Below are 16,046 nucleotides of genomic sequence, written 5' to 3' on the forward strand. Positions count from 1 at the left end.
CGAAGACGCGAGACGACTCCCGAGTCGGACCCGTTCACACACCCGGTAACGGACGGCCCTCCCTCCCGGCGAGTAGCGACCCGTTTGTCCGTTCTCCCCGAGCGATTATATATATCATATATGCGCCCGCAAATCGCTCCGGTCCCCTCCCCACCCCAGCCTTCTCTCTCGCTGCGCGGCGCCTCCTCACGCCTCCGCACTTCCGCAGTCTGTCCCCAAATCTGTGCAAGACCTCTCGGCAAATCCCCTCGCGGCGACGAGACATGGTTGGGAGCGTGGGCAACGGGCTGGCGGATTTGGACGCAGGGGCCATCTCCATGAACGGGGTGGGGAAGGCTCTGTATCCTGCCAAGGCGGCGGCGGCGGCCGCCGCGGAGACGCTCCCTGTGGAGCTGGAGCCGCCGGAGGCCGTAGTGGCGCCGACGGGGGAGGAGGCTGCCAACGGGAAGAGGGAGATAGTGATGGGGAGGAACGTGCACACCTCCTGCTTCGCCGTGAAGGAGCCCGACGCGGACGACGAGGAAACCGGCGAGAGGGAGGCGACGATGGCCAGCATCCTCGCGCTCTACCGCCGCTCGCTCGTTGAACGCACCAAGCACCACCTTGGTACGTTGCGCCATTGACGCTCACGCTCCGGCTCCATCGATTTTGCTTTCCTCCTGTTGCGCTTGCGCCTCGATCTGGTCCGTGGTGGCCTAATCTCGGGAATCGTGACACATCGGTGCGCCGGACGATCTAACCATTTGCGGGTTGGGACATTCTTTGTAGGGCAATTAACTGACAACGAAACAGGCCCAGTATCGACTTTTGTGCCGCGGTAGTTTTGGCAGGCTTGTTTGGAACAAGAATATCATTTGAATAGTAAGGAGATTTTAACCTATCTAACATCTTTCATTATCCTTGTTCCCAAATTAAACCTATAAGACCAAATAACGTGCTCGTTTTTTTCGTATTGCATAAATACACTCTCCGTAAATTCTCAAAATAAATAAATAAATGGAGGTAAATAGTGACGTTGTTTTCTAGTTATGCAGGAATCTTACGGGCCTACGGCATTTTTAGTGCAAATCTGAATGAACTTTACTTTTGTTTAGATACTATCTGTTATCAGTTGCAATCTGTATTATAATGATGGAGTACCGCTTTAAAATTAAAAATAAGTGTTAGGCTTTGATGGCCCAACCCTTTTATCTGATTTTTATTGTTTTTATAGTACTCGTATCACGTGGTTTGTCTGTAACAATAATCACAGTTTGGACTTATTTAAAATGGTACTTACAAGTATGATTCTTCTTTAAAATAGTATTCCAGCCTTATTTCCTCTATTTATATTTTCTTTTCTTATTCACTACCACTTAAAAGGATATTTTTACCTTTGTCTTTTCTCACAATACATAAACGAAAGAAGTCTTGAGGGAACTCTCACTGCCGTCACCATCCGACATCTTCCTCGTGTTGCCGCTAGCCGTCCTCCGGTCGTATGCCTATGCACTTCAACTATCTACAATCGTCTTATGAATGAATTTAATTATTTTGCTTCATATACAGGAACAAGTTTATTTTGCTTTATAGATGGACAAATTTTGCTATAAATTAGAGTTATATGAGACATGTTTTATATCTGGGTCTCTTAAGAGTCATAGAGTATTTTTTGAAATTTAATTTATTATTTTTTAAAAAATAAAAATAATATGTTCGCATTTTGAATTAAAACTTATAAAAAAACTTAGCATAATCACTTCTATATCCCCATGTTTTAAACAGAATATGATATGGATGCGGAGAGGGTGTGTTGACGCCTTTTCGGAGCGCCAAACACTCAACAAGAACCGTGGCGGTGCTCTCTGCACAGGGGCGGACGGTCCGCGCGCAGGGGCCGGACGGTCCGCGGCCTGGTGCGAGGCGCGGTGGTGCTCCCTGCGCAAGGGCGGACTGTCCGCGGCCTGGGGCCGGACGGTCCGCGGCCTGGTGCGCTGCTGGGACTTCTGCCTGACGGCCGGACGGTCCGCGCCCTGGGGCCGGACGGTCCGCACGTACGCAGGGACGGCGGAAGATCGCCGACGGCGCCTGGATCTCGCTCCCGGGAGGGACCCCGTCGGGGAGGAGAGATCCTAGGGGTTGTCTAGGCTCGGGCCGGCCGACCTAGACTCCTCCAATCGGCGTAGAGTCGAAGAGAGGCGAAGAATTTGGGGATTGAGAGGCTAAACCTAAACTAGACTAGAACTACTCCTAGGATAAAATGCGAATAAAAGTTGTATTGATTCGATTGTTGATGGTTACAAATCGGCCGTAGACCTCTCTATTTATAGAGGAGGGGGGCTGGACCCTTTACACAACTGATTCCGAGCTAATCCCGCGAATATAGCTAACAACCGTAGCACAAAACTCGGAACCCTAATATGTTCTGCGCACGCGCGGACCGTCCGGCCCACAGGCGCGGACCGTCCGGACCGCGGACCGTCCGGCCTCAGGGCCGGACTGTCCGCCGGCTCAAAACCGGTTCGAACATATGCCCCCCTGCCTTTTGGTGGAGCTGGGCGAACCAAAAGCAACTAACTCGATGTGATCACATCGGTTTTCTTAGGCATCTTGCCACATACTAGGATGGTACTGTTTGAGGAAACGCCCATTCAAAGCCTTAGGTAAATCCTTGCCTTGTAATGTTTGTAGTAAATAAGCGTTACCAGACATCACCTGTTTCACTTTATAAGGACCCTCCCAGCTTGGCGACCATTTCCCGAACTTTCGGTCTTTATTCCTTAGAGGTAGAATGGTCTTCCACACCAAGTCTCCTACTTGGAATGATTTTGCTTTGACCTTCTTGTTGTAGGCCCTGGCTACCATGATCTTGTCCTTTTCTATTGCTCCTAAAGCTATCATCCTCTTGTCGGTCACCTCATCAATATTATCCATCATTGAATTATAATAATCAGTAGCAGTTAGATCATTTTGTCTGGCAAACCTGACAGCATTCAAACTTATTTCCACAGGTAACACTGCTTCCTGCCCATAGACAAGCTCAAAAGGAGATACTTTAGTAGCACTATGCTTAGATATTCTATGAGCCCATAAAGCTTCAGACAAAATCTTATGCCAATGTCTAGGATTATCAGATACCTTTTTCTTTATCAAATTAATCAACGTCCTATTACTAGACTCGGCCTGTCCATTGGCCTGAGCATAATATAGAGACGAATTAAGCAGCTTAATTCTGTATAATTCAGCAAATTCACGTACCTCTTTTGACATAAAAGAAGTACCTTGATCTGTAGTCAAGGTCTGGGGAATGCCGAATCTATGAATAATATGCTCAGTTATGAACTCAATTACCTCCTTGTGCGTCATGTTCTTTAGAGCAACGGCTTCAGTCCATTTGGTGAAATAGTCAGTGGCAACTAACACAAACTGATGCCCCTTTGATGACGAAGGATGAATTTCTTCAATAAAGTCTAATCCCCATCCTCTGAATGGCCAAGGCTTGATGATAGGATGTAATTCGGCTGCAGGGACCAACTGTAGGTCGCCGAATTTTTGACACACTTGGCACCCCTTGTAGTACTTGAAACAATCAGCTGTCATACTAGGCCAATAAAAACCAGACCTTCGCAACAACCACTTCATCTTTGGAGCTGATTGATGGGTACCACAAATTCCTTCATGCACTTCGGCCATGGCTAATATAGCATCGTCTGGGCCCAAGCACTTAAGCAGGATATCATTAACCGTTCGGCGGTAAAGTTCATCACTCATCAACACATACTTGAAAGCTGTTCGCCGAATGTTCTTATCTGTCCTGATATTGGGATTTTGCAAATAATTAAGTATAGGTGTCCTCCAATCACTTGTATCGGCTTCATTGTCAGCCGAATCGATTAAGAGAACCCTTCTGGTAACCTCGGACGGTCCGGCGTCAACACGCGGACGGTCCGCGACCTGGGAATTTGGCTCTGCACTGGTTATCAGATTTTCAGTTTTGTGAAATTTCCCTCTCTTTATCCGATAACCCGATGCATCTTGTGCCAAGTTGTTAGCTCTATGATTCTCAACTCTAGAGATATGCTGAATACTGAATTCATCAAAAGAATGGATTATGCTCCAACATTTCTCAAGATAATTATTTAGAGTACCATCAAGACATTGATATTCTTCTAACACTTGTTGGACAACCAGCTGAGAATCACCAAATACCTTCACATGTTTTACTCTCATACCATTTAACAGTTCTAAACCGAATAGGAGGGCCTCATATTCAGCTTGATTATTAGTGCAATATGTTTTCAATCGGCTAGAGAAGTCAAAGGAGACATTACTTGGTGAAACAAGCACAATGCCAATTCCTTGCCCTTCATTGCAAACCGATCCATCAAAATATAAAGTCCAAGGAGTAATAGTGAGGTATGACATGTCTAGTTCATGAATATCATTAACCCGATGTTCTACAATGAAATCCGCTATGACTTGGCCCTTCATCGATTTCAAGGGTTCATAGGCCAAGTCATATTCTACGAGTGCATAGGCCCACTTACCAATTCTACCACTCATAATTGGGTTATGCAACATGTATTTGATCACATCGGCTTGACCAGAAACAGTGCAATGACTAGACAATAAATAACATCTACATTTGGTGCATGCAAAAAACAAGCATAAGCATAACTTTTCAATAAAAGTGTACCTTGTTTCAGCATCCACCAACCTTCGGCTTAGATATGTCACCACATGCTCCTTCCCCTCGGTTTCTTGTGTCAGAACAGCCCTAATGACCTTATCCTCAGCCGCAATGTATAATCGTAATGGTACTCCTGCTCGTGGTGCTTTTAATACGGGAGCCGAAGATAAGTATTTTTTGATGAGATCAAATGCTTCTTGTTGTTCTGCCCCCCAAGCGAATTCGGCATCATTCTTAAGCCGAAGAATAGGGGTGAACGCATCAATCTTCCCGGCTAGGTTAGAAATAAACCTTCGTAAATAATTCACCTTGCCGAGAAACCTTTGTACCTCGACCTTACAGGTCGGAGGTCCCACATTCCGAATAGACTTGATTCGGTCAGGGTCTATTTCTATACCATGTTCATGTATGACAAATCCTAAAAACTTACCAGCCGACACTCCAAAAGCACATTTACGTGGGTTCATTTTCAAACCATACTGACGCATTTTATCAAAGGCTTTGCGCAAATCAGCTATATGAGAACTAAACTCAGCCGATTTGACTACAATATCATCAATGTAAACTTCCACGGTGTTTCCTAACAATTCATGGAAGATCAAATTCATAGCCCTCTGATAAGTAGCACCAGCATTTTTTAGACCAAATGTCATGACAACCCATTCAAATAAACCAATGAAGCCTGGACATATAAAGGCCGTTTTAGACGCATCTTCTTCGGCCATGAAAATTTGATTATATCCGGCATTACCATCAAGGAAGCTAATAATTCTATTTCCTGATGCATTATTGATTAATGTATCGGCTATGGGCATGAGATATTCGTCTTTAGGAGTTGCTCTATTTAAATTGCGGAAATCAATGCATACTCTAAGTTTACCTGACTTATTCTTCTCCACCGGCACAATATTGGAGACCCATTCTGCGTATCTGCAAGGTCTGATAAAATTAGCTTCTAGCAGCCGGTGGATTTCGTCCTTGATGCGTGGGAGAAGATCTGGACGAAATGTTCTAGCTCTTTGCTTGAAAGGTCTGAAACCAGATTTAATAGGCAGCCGATGCTCTACGATCTCTCGGCTTAATCCAGGCATTTCAGTATAATTCCAAGCAAAGCAATCTGAATATTCCTTCAATAGACCGATCATCTCATCTCTAGGATCGATCTCCAGGGTCTTGTTTACAAAAGTCGGCCTTGGAGTTTTACCATCTCCTATGTCAATCTCCTCCAAAGGATCGGCCGATGTAAACCCCTGTCCTAGTTTATCAAGATCTCTGAATTCCTCTATCATGTCCCCCACAGAGGAATCAGATGATCTTTGTGTGATGGCGGACTTTCCGGTCTCGTGGACCGGATCACCCGTAATACTATCTTTTCGCTGTGGTAGATGTTCGGTCTTAAAGTCCGAACTCTTTTGTGAAAGACCAGACCATCCGGCCTTGGCGGCCGAACTGTCCGTGACCAAGGACTCATGAACTTTGTGTGTATTTATCATTTAACTTTATTTAGGATTTAGCCGATTCTCCATCGGCTCTAGCATTACAGGAATGAAACCTTTCTTATCTATACTTATGAATTGATAATCAGAAAAGTCTACTCCTGTGAGACATGTAGCAGTCTCATAAGTCCAGAGTACAGGGGCATCGGCCACAGCGATGCAGGCCGATACATCAGCATGTACTTGTTCTATGTCATCGCCTACCCATTGTATCAGCATTTGATGTAATGTAGAAGGTATACATTGATTGGCGTGAATCCAATCTCTGCCTAGGATTAAACTGTAATTTCCTTCTACATCAGCGACGAAGAATGCAGCAGCAAGGGTCTTAGTCCCGATGGTTAATTCAACGGACGTGACTCCCCTGACTTTGATCGAACTATCAGTCCCAACACCGCTGAGGGTCATGTTGGTCTTGACAAGTTCGTCATCTTGTTTACCTAATTTTCTGTATAATGAATAAGGCATTAGATTTACAGCCGCCCCTCCATCTACCAACATCTTAGCAATCGGTATCCCATCAATGTGACCGCGCACGAAGAGCGGCTTTAAATGATTTACCGATTCCTTTGGTTTAGTAAAGGCGGCTTCTTTAGGACCAAAATCAAACTGGGCAACAACAGGTTCATCGTCGCCGATGATAGTACAATCGGCAGAAAATGTAATAATATTTACATCCATACCTGGGCGTTCTGGAGAAACCTCGTAGTCGACCAGGTCTTCTCCCAGCAGGTTGTCCTCTTCCATTGATGTTGTCGTGTCGTTGGAGGCTTCCTGGTGAACGGCGGACGGTCCGCGTGTGGGGGCCGGACGGTCCGCGCTTGGTGGAGGTTGTCCAGAGACTTCCTGGTGAACGGCGGACGGTCCGCGCGCAGAGGCCGGACGGTCCGCGCCTGGTGCAGATTGACTTTCTATTTCTGTGGCCGTTTGTTTTTTCTCAACGGCCTTCGGTCTCCATTTCTTTTGTGGTGGCGGGTATAGTGGATGTGTGTCATTAAATGTCTTTTCCGCCTCCTTCTCCTGGCTCTCCTTTGCTCTTAGGCGCTGTAATTTTCTCTTTTGGGATCGTGTCAATCCCGCTGGGCACCATCGAGGCATGGAGTATTTTGGATCAGCTGTTTTGATGGTAGCTGTATCCTTTTCTGTTGTGTTGGCCGATTCGCCGAAAATCATCGGCCCTTTATTGTCTCCCTGTATGACAACATCTGCAGTGCCTATTTTGATGATGTCCTTTTTTGTTGTTCTTTGAGTTGCTACAGGCATATGCCCCCCTGCCGGATTGGTCGGCCTAGGAGGCCGAGTAGTCCGGCAATCTTGTTGGGCCTGTGCCTGGTGACCAGATTCAGCAGCGCTCAATCGGTCTTGCACTGGCGGCGCCAACCTATCAAAAACGGATGTTTGGGGTGCCCCCCAGGTGGGGTACTGTGGCATCCCAAATGGATATGGTGGCATGCCCCACATTTGATTTGGGACATATGGTGGAGGTAAGTATGTGTATGGATATGGCATAGATGGATAAGGAGGTGGAGGGGTCCATGTCGGCATGTTAGGTCTCAATTGTACAATAGGACCTTTCATTTCTTCCGATTGGTGAGGTGGTCCAATCGGCCTGACCTGACGTTGCTCATGAATGGGTGAGCGGGGTCGCTTCGGTGGCCGGTCACTGGGGCCGGCCTTCTTTTTCACATATTTAGACAACAATTGATCGAAAGTTGGGCCAGGCTTGATCAGCCGACCAGCTGCTTTAAATGTATTTGTTTTCCACGTACCTATCTCTGGTCGTCGTGGTTTGAAGGTACGTGGTCGCTGCGAGTCCTGAGTACGGCCGGACCGTCCGCCGGAGCTCTCCGGACCGTCCGGTGGGGTCCCGGACCGTCCGCGCCTATGTGTCGGACCGTCCGGGATACGCAGCACGGGTTCCTGCATCTGTCTCCCTGTCTGCGCTTGCCCCCCAGTGCTGGAGGCTGTGATGGTCACCTTTAGGGTCTCCCCTCCATCGGGAGTCTTCTCGGCTACCACTTTTCTGCAAGAAACTTTATGATCCTCATCGGCCTTTTTAGAATTGCCGATGATTGCCTCTTTGCCTTTGCTTTTATCGGCCGTGTTTGGCCGAACCAGGACTTTCTTGCCCTCAAAGTCGATCACGTTCATTGGAAAGGGCTCTGTATCCACCTGCATTTCCTGAAATTTCAATCGTCCCTCATTAATGGCCGATTGAATCTGTCGTCGGAATACATTACAATCATTAGTGGCATGAGAAAATGAGTTATGCCACTTGCAGTATGCACGACGTTTTAGCTCGTCGGCGGATGGAACAGTGTGATTTATTTTAATATTGCCATTTTTGAGTAATTCGTCAAATATTTTATCACACTTACCAACATTAAACGTAAACTTAACCTCCTCTTGCCGTTTCTTTTGAACCGGCTGCAAGGAGGAACAAGCCGAAGATTTGGCCTGTTTTGGCCAAACCATTTCAGCAGCATATACTTCGGCTGATTCGTCATCTGAGCTACTTTGGTCGCATTCTACTATATGTACGTTGTGACGCATTGTTTTAGCAGTTTCTTTGCTCCGGCTTTCGCAAGCCAAAGCCCTCTGGTGTAACTGTGCTAGTGTAAAAAATTGGATGCCTTCTAATCTCTCTTTTAAATAATATCGTAGACCATTAAAGGCTAATCCTACTAGCTGTTTTTCTGCTAAATGAATTTGAAAGCATCGGTTTCTTGTATCGCGGAATCTCCGGATGTAATCACTAACCGATTCATCTTTTGTCTGTCGCAATGACACTAAATCTACCAAATCCAATTCATAATCACCGGAGAAAAAATGATCATGAAATTTTTGTTCTAGATCCCCCCATGATGAAATGGAATTAGGAGGCAAAGTGGCATACCATGCAAACGCGGTTCCTGTTAGCGATAATGAAAATAAACGTACGCGAAATGCCTCTGTGTCGACCAATTCTCCCAATTGTGCTAAGAACTGGCCTATATGTTCGCGTGTGTTTTTCCCTTGATCACCCGAAAATTTTGCGAATTCGGGTATCCTGGTTCCCTATGGGCATGGGTGGTGATCAAATCGGCTGTCATAAGGTTTCCGATATGATTGCCCCCCAGGGACCATGCTTACTCCGAGCTTATCTCGGAACGCCCCGGCTATTTCTTCCCTTACTATATCAATGGCAGCCGGTGCAAGACCACCGGCTCTCTGGTCAAACATAGGTGGGGTTGGCTGGATATTAGCATGTTGTCTTTCCCCCCATTGGTTTGAGTTACGTGGTGCATTTTCATTTGCCCTATATGGGTCATAGGTTTGATCGTTTCTTTCCGGCCTTCTAGGTGGGGCCGGAAAGCTTTCCTGGGCTTTGGATCCTGAATTAATGGGTTGGTGCATCGCATAGTGTGATGGGAAGTGTTGCTGGGACGGGCGAGGATTCATGTAATAATCCTCCTCAAAATACTCATGCGCGGACTGTCCGGATACGTACCCGGACCGTCCGTGGTTATATGCGGACCGTCCGTCGTTGTATGCGGACCGTCCGACTGGGTAGTTTGGGTTCTGTGCCGTGTGTGGTGGCTCGGGCGCATATCTAGGTAACTCATTAAAAATAGGCCCGACTGTTGCTGGCCCGGACGGTCCGCGCTCACGTGCGGACGGTCCGGGCATGTGCAGATCGGCTGGTTTGCTGCCGATTTGCGGTTGCTTAGGGTATGTGTCCATCGGCATCCCATAAAGGGGTTGTGACTGGTCGTGACAACCTGTAGCCGATGTGTTACACGCGTTATCTCCTAACCCAACCTCGTGTGAAGGAAAATTTGCGATGTTAGACTTATCGAATGCACGTACTAGTCTCTTAACATCGCTTTGCATACCCCCTATGATGCTCTGCATTTGTTCACGCTGCTCTTCTACATAATTTCTAAGAGATTGTAGCTCGTTGGTATTACTTACATTGGGGATATCTGGCGTGGGTTGGAGCGAAGCCGGATCCGTCGCCCGATGTCGGACGACCTTGTTGTTCCTGTCCACTTTGAAGTTGGCCAGGAACTTTGCTTTCGCCTCCTGGATCATCCGCTCCTTGTGCTCCTCGAACTGGAGCTGCTCGTCAGCCGGCAAGGTTTCCCAAGTTGGCTCTATGATGTTGCTTGGAGAAATATCAGAGCTATCCCTTGAACCGGCCATTGAGGGCCGATTTGATGAGCTTAGATATGTTTTCCCCAGCGGAGTCGCCAAAAGTATGTTGACGCCTTTTCGGAGCGCCAAACACTCAACAAGAACCGTGGCGGTGCTCTCTGCACAGGGGCGGACGGTCCGCGCGCAGGGGCCGGACGGTCCGCGGCCTGGTGCGAGGCACGGTGGTGCTCCCTGCGCAAGGGCGGACTGTCTGCGGCCTGGGGCCGGACGGTCCGTGGCCTGGTGCGCTGCTGGGACTTCTGCCTGACGGCCGGACGGTCCGCGCCCTGGGGCCGGACGGTCCGCACGTACGCAGGGACGGCGGAAGATCGCCGACGGCGCCTGGATCTCGCTCCCGGGAGGGACCCCGTCGGGGAGGAGAGATCCTAGGGGTTGTCTAGGCTCGGGCCGGCCGACCTAGACTCCTCCAATCGGCGTAGAGTCGAAGAGAGGCGAAGAATTTGGGGATTGAGAGGCTAAACCTAAACTAGACTAGAACTACTCCTAGGATAAAATGCGAATAAAAGTTGTATTGATTCGATTGTTGATGGTTACAAATCGGCCGTAGACCTCTCTATTTATAGAGGAGGGGGGCTGGACCCTTTACACAACTGATTCCGAGCTAATCCCGCGAATATAGCTAACAACCGTAGCACAAAACTCGGAACCCTAATCTGTTCTGCGCACGCGCGGACCGTCCGGCCCACAGGCGCGGACCGTCCGGACCGCGGACCGTCCGGCCTCAGGGCCGGACTGTCCGCCGGCTCAAAACCGGTTCGAACAGGGTGGCAAGAAGATCACAGTCTGTATAGAATGAGCATAAGTACTGGTGCTCTTAGTAGATAAGGATAAAAATATCCTTTCAAGTGATAGAAAATGGGCAGGCCCAATGCCAGATTCTCTTCATGTTTTAAAAGATAAGAAAATAAAATAGAAATATATTAAATAACGTTGAAATACCATTTTAAAGAAGTTCCACACCTGTAAGTATTATTTTAGAGAAGTTAAAACTGTGAATATTATTATGAAGAAGCCACATGATATAAGTAATATAATAGCAAAAATCTCCATTTTTCTGTCGTATATTTACTATAGAGATTCTGAAACACAATCTTGTCTTATCAATGCATCTAACTTGCAAGCATGGAAAACATAATCAGTAAGGGCTAGTTTGGTAATCTTATTTTTTCTAAGGGATTTTTATTTTCTCATGTAAAATTAGTTTATTTTCTCTTGAGGAAATAGAAATCGCTTAGTAAAATGAAGTTCCCAAACTAGCCCTAATAAAATTTCCTGTCCGCTGAATCATGTGCCAGCCTTTTGTCTTTCGTGCCAACAACATGCTTTGGTCTTCTTCTCGTCAGCTTAAATACTTACATTACTGGATTCTAATCAACATACTAGATCTTATATATGTCATGTGCGGACAAAATCTCCCTCAAAATTATCTTTATCTACACCACGTGTGTTCTGCTGCAATTGAGGGATACATGTCTGATTATAATAAAATATTCCATCCTTTACTTTTTGAAAGAAAATATTAATAGTGTTGGCATAAGCATAGACCCATATCTCGCAAGAAGCTGAGATTCCTTTTGTTCCAAAGCTTTTTTTTCAAAAGAATTATTATTGCCAAAAAACGAAATGTTTCTCTCGTATCTTTCTAATCATCCTACAACTTTAATAAAACTTTACATTATAGTGCAAGCACTGAATTGTAATGGAAATGCTAGAAAGTTACCCTTTTGTGTTAATATATTTGGTTTAAAGATGAACTAAAGCTTTTGGACATATAAAATAGAGATAGAAAAACCTGTTCGAGTCATGTTTTCTTTCTTAAATACGAATCTAGTTCTTTACCATAACTCTTTTGTTCTATCTGACCTATTTTTAGTTTATTAAAAAAAACTCAGCCGATAGGGGAAAAACCGCTCCCACGGTATTATGTTAAGAAAAAGTTTAATCGGAGCTCCAATACAGAAAAGTCACGAAAGTTGACCTCTCCGCAACATGAGGGTCGTCCACCCCTATAAGCTAGATCTTTATCGTACTTTGAGTCCTCTCATCACCTACATAAGGATCCACGCCCATATGTCAGTCCGTCTCGTGTGCACACAACCAGGAGAATCAACGAGTGACCTCACTCTCATTGGAATTCGAACTCAGGACCTGATCACCTAACCAACTCAGCTGGAGGTTGTTTCACATTCTTAGTTTCTTATTACTCCTCCCAGTTACAAAAGTCTGTCGTCTTCTGATATTTATCACATGCATTTATCCGTGCTGCTGCAATTCTTTAGTCTCAAAAGTACTTTGTATAATATTCTGGCTTTACTTGGCTAAATAATTTAGTGGCCAAAGATGCACACTGCAAACTGTGCTGTTGCTGGAAATGACACTTGCGCAGCCAGATGGAGTAGTTAATAAAGAAGTCAGCATTAGCATAAATCTGGACTCTGTAGTCTAGTGGGACATGCCAGTGTGCCACATGATGTGCCTTTTGTATAATAGAACAAAAACAGACAGCAATATAATCAAGTTGGCTCACAGTACGTGTTAGTTTTCATGAAGGTTACCCGTACAATCTGGACTTCGATTATGGTGCACTGGCCCAACTGCAGCACTTCTCGATTAACAACCTTGGTGACCCCTTCATCGAGAGCAACTATGGTGTCCATTCCAGGCAGTTTGAGGTTGGAGTGCTGGATTGGTTCGCTAGCCTCTGGGAGTTAGAAAAAGATGAGTACTGGGGATATATTACTAACTGTGGTACAGAAGGAAATCTGCATGGGATTCTTGTTGGGTAATACTTGATAAGTCCATGCTACTCCACTGCTTATGCGAATGTTAATTCTGCTCTTAATCTTCTTTATAAACTGTTTCACAGGAGGGAGGTGTTCCCCAAAGGAATATTGTATGCTTCTCGTGAGTCCCATTATTCAGTATTCAAAGCAGCAAGAATGTACAGGATGGATTGCGTCAAAGTCGACACTCTTATGTCTGGGGAAATAGATTGTGCTGATTTCCAGAGAAAGTTATTGCAGAACCGAGACAAACCTGCCATCATTAATGTTAACATTGGTGAGTTTTAACCCTCTTCAGACTAATGCTTTGCCTTCACACGTGTTCTGCTTCTAAACAGCATTGCTGTGCAGGAACAACTGTGAAGGGGGCAGTTGATGATCTAGATTTGGTTATCAAAACCCTCGAGGAGAACGGCTTTAAAGGTCGGTTTTATATTCATTGTGATGGTGCCCTCTTTGGATTGATGATACCATTTGTTAAGAAGGTGATATTTTTGATTTTCCATGCCGTATGTACTGATTACATTAGGCTGTACTACTAGTTACACAGCCGCTTTGAATTGATGGCTCATTCTGCTGATATATGTATATGTATCTTCACTAGGCGCCTCAAGTGACATTTAAAAAGCCTATTGGGAGTGTCAGTGTCTCTGGGCACAAGTTTGTTGGATGCCCCATGCCATGTGGTGTCCAGATAACAAGATTGGAGTACATAAATGCCCTGTCTAGCAACGTGGAGTATCTGGCGTCAAGGGATGCAACAATCATGGGAAGCAGGAACGGCCATGCTCCCATCTTCCTCTGGTACACCCTCAACAGGAAGGGCTACAGAGGCTTTCAGAAAGAAGTCCAGAAGTGCTTGAGAAACGCACACTACCTAAAAGATCGCCTCAAGGAAGCAGGAATCGGAGCGATGCTTAACGAGCTCAGTAGCACAGTTGTGTTTGAAAGGCCAAAGGATGAAGTATTTGTCCGAAGGTGGCAGCTCGCTTGTGAAGGGAATATATGCCACGTTGTGGTGATGCCCAGTGTCAACATTGACAAGCTAGACTATTTCCTGAACGAATTAGTGGAGAAACGGGCGACTTGGTACCAGGATGGAATAAGTCAACCCCCCTGCATTGCCAGAGTCGTAGGCTTTGAGAACTGTCTCTGTGGCCGTCATAAGTAGTGTGAGCCTTTTGCAAGGGGGGTCATTGATGAGGGAGCCATTGGCAATTTTGTCATTATCATTTGTGGGCTTCGCCAGTATGCCATCGGACCCACAAATCATAGACACAGACGGTCCCACCAGTCATAGCAAATTTCTCTTCATGAGGTGCATGTTGTACTGTATCCATGCGTTCTGTATGTGTGTTCTGCGGTGTAGGCGTGTAGCTTATTTGTTGTCATGAGAATAAAGTTCCTTCTATCAAATTTGATGGATGCAAGTTGCATCAAGGTTGGCTCGTCTGTGCGGTGCTAAGAAGATTCTCTTTGCTTTACCTCTCTGCCATGCTTCTGTTACCTGTAGAACAGGGGCAACTGTGCCATGCTTCTGTTATCTGTTGAACAAGGGACAACTGTGCCATGCTTCTGTTATCTGTTGAACAAGGGGCTACGCTACGGGAAAGAGTATCGTTCACTTCAAATGCTACTGCTACAACGAAATAGAATAAATCTGAACAAACTGAAGCCCCATCCGCTTTCCATAGCGATAATATTGGTCTTCATAGCAAGTGGGTGTGAACAAATTTGTTAGATACACCATAAAATATATTTTTAATAGCGTATTCACAGATATTAATATATTTTTATGAACTTGTTAAAACTATAGAAAATCAACTTATGATCAAACTAAAACGACTTACAATTCAGAATGGGGAAAATATTTTTTATATATTTTTTATGCGTTAGAAGTACAACTTTCAATGCATAGCAGCTATGGCGTTTCAAACTTTCTTGTAGCAGCAAATTCTAATGTCAGATGGGATAACCAGGCCTTACGGGCAACACTTAGGCCTTGTTCGTTTGTGCCGGATTGGTGGATCGGAACGATTACTAACCGGATTACTTCTCTAATTTATATAAACTTTGATTAGCTGTAACGATTCCAGATGCAATCCGACAGAAACGAACAAGGCCTTAGGATATCTCGAGTAGGTCTCTTATCAGGCTTTGCGGACGCGAGGTTTTCGCGTTCAGTGGCAATATAGACGTCTCCAACGACGACTAAATATGGATGGGTAAATAAGGAATATGATACGGAAATCTCCGTATTCTCTCTCTTCCTTGTGTTTACTGGATGCTGGATACGAGTGGTGCTCGACGCCGCCGCCTCCTGTCCGCATGCCCATGGTGGATCCAACGTGGAAACCATGCTTTTTCCGCAATTGCAATGTGTAACTGCTGGATAAAGCCTTACTCCCTATCTATCCCTATTTCAATCTCCACGCTACAACCAGTGTCATGTACACAGTGTTTTACACGACCATATACACGATCTGCAGAACACAACTTTCACTACACCAAAAATATAAACTTACTACGGCTTATTAACTTCCTACAAATTTTGTAAGAAACCATAGAAAATTAGTAACTTTCGAGAGGCTATCAGCAGTTCTAGAAAATAACCATAACTTACTACGGTTTTAAATGTGGCTCTCGAAAGTTTGATTTTAGCTCTTTGATCGGTGGAGGTTTTTAATGTGGCTCTCGGAAGTTAGGTTTCAGCTCTTTGACCGATGGGCGCGGTCAAACGGACGACTCATAACTTCTGACGGGATGAAAAAAACATTCAGAAGTTCCTTAACTTCCTAGGGCCACAGGTACATCCTCTCGACGCAATGTATCCACGTTTAGATTCTCATATGCCACTAGTTGAAAAAAAAGATGAAGTTAGTTTCTACTCACTGCAATGCA

At 45.5% G+C, this 16,046-nt stretch overlaps 1 protein-coding gene across 2 annotated transcripts; it reads left to right on the forward strand.

Moving 5' to 3' along the window:
* The first annotated feature begins 140 nt into the window (after positions 1-140).
* Positions 141-14,629, forward strand: LOC103653609 (serine decarboxylase 1). 2 transcript variants are annotated; one of them, XR_004857796.1, is made up of 5 exons: positions 141-606; positions 12,902-13,144; positions 13,229-13,422; positions 13,497-13,630; positions 13,750-14,561. XR_004857796.1 is itself a non-coding variant. In XM_008680463.3 (5 exons), exons 1-5 carry the CDS (start codon positions 264-266, stop codon positions 14,314-14,316), a joined length of 1,470 nt encoding a protein of 489 aa, XP_008678685.1. In that variant the 5' UTR covers positions 147-263; the 3' UTR covers positions 14,317-14,629. The 2 variants fall into 2 exon arrangements, 1 of the variants encoding a protein (XP_008678685.1); XM_008680463.3 differs by having other exon boundaries at positions 147-606; positions 12,913-13,144; positions 13,750-14,629.
* The last annotated feature ends 1,417 nt before the right edge of the window (positions 14,630-16,046 follow it).

Source organism: Zea mays, chromosome 4, assembly GCF_902167145.1.
Source record: "Zea mays cultivar B73 chromosome 4, Zm-B73-REFERENCE-NAM-5.0, whole genome shotgun sequence".
NCBI lineage: Eukaryota > Viridiplantae > Streptophyta > Magnoliopsida > Poales > Poaceae > Zea > Zea mays.

Excerpts from the sequence above, each read along its gene's own strand:
- LOC103653609 (XM_008680463.3), top strand. The coding sequence starts at position 264 with ATGGTTGGGAGCGTGGGCAACGGGCTGGCGGATTTGGACGCAGGGGCC. Across the intron at positions 607-12,912 it reads ACGCACCAAGCACCACCTTG|GTTACCCGTACAATCTGGAC; the intron begins GTACGTTGCGCC and ends GTTTTCATGAAG. Across the intron at positions 13,631-13,749 it reads TGATACCATTTGTTAAGAAG|GCGCCTCAAGTGACATTTAA; the intron begins GTGATATTTTTG and ends TATCTTCACTAG.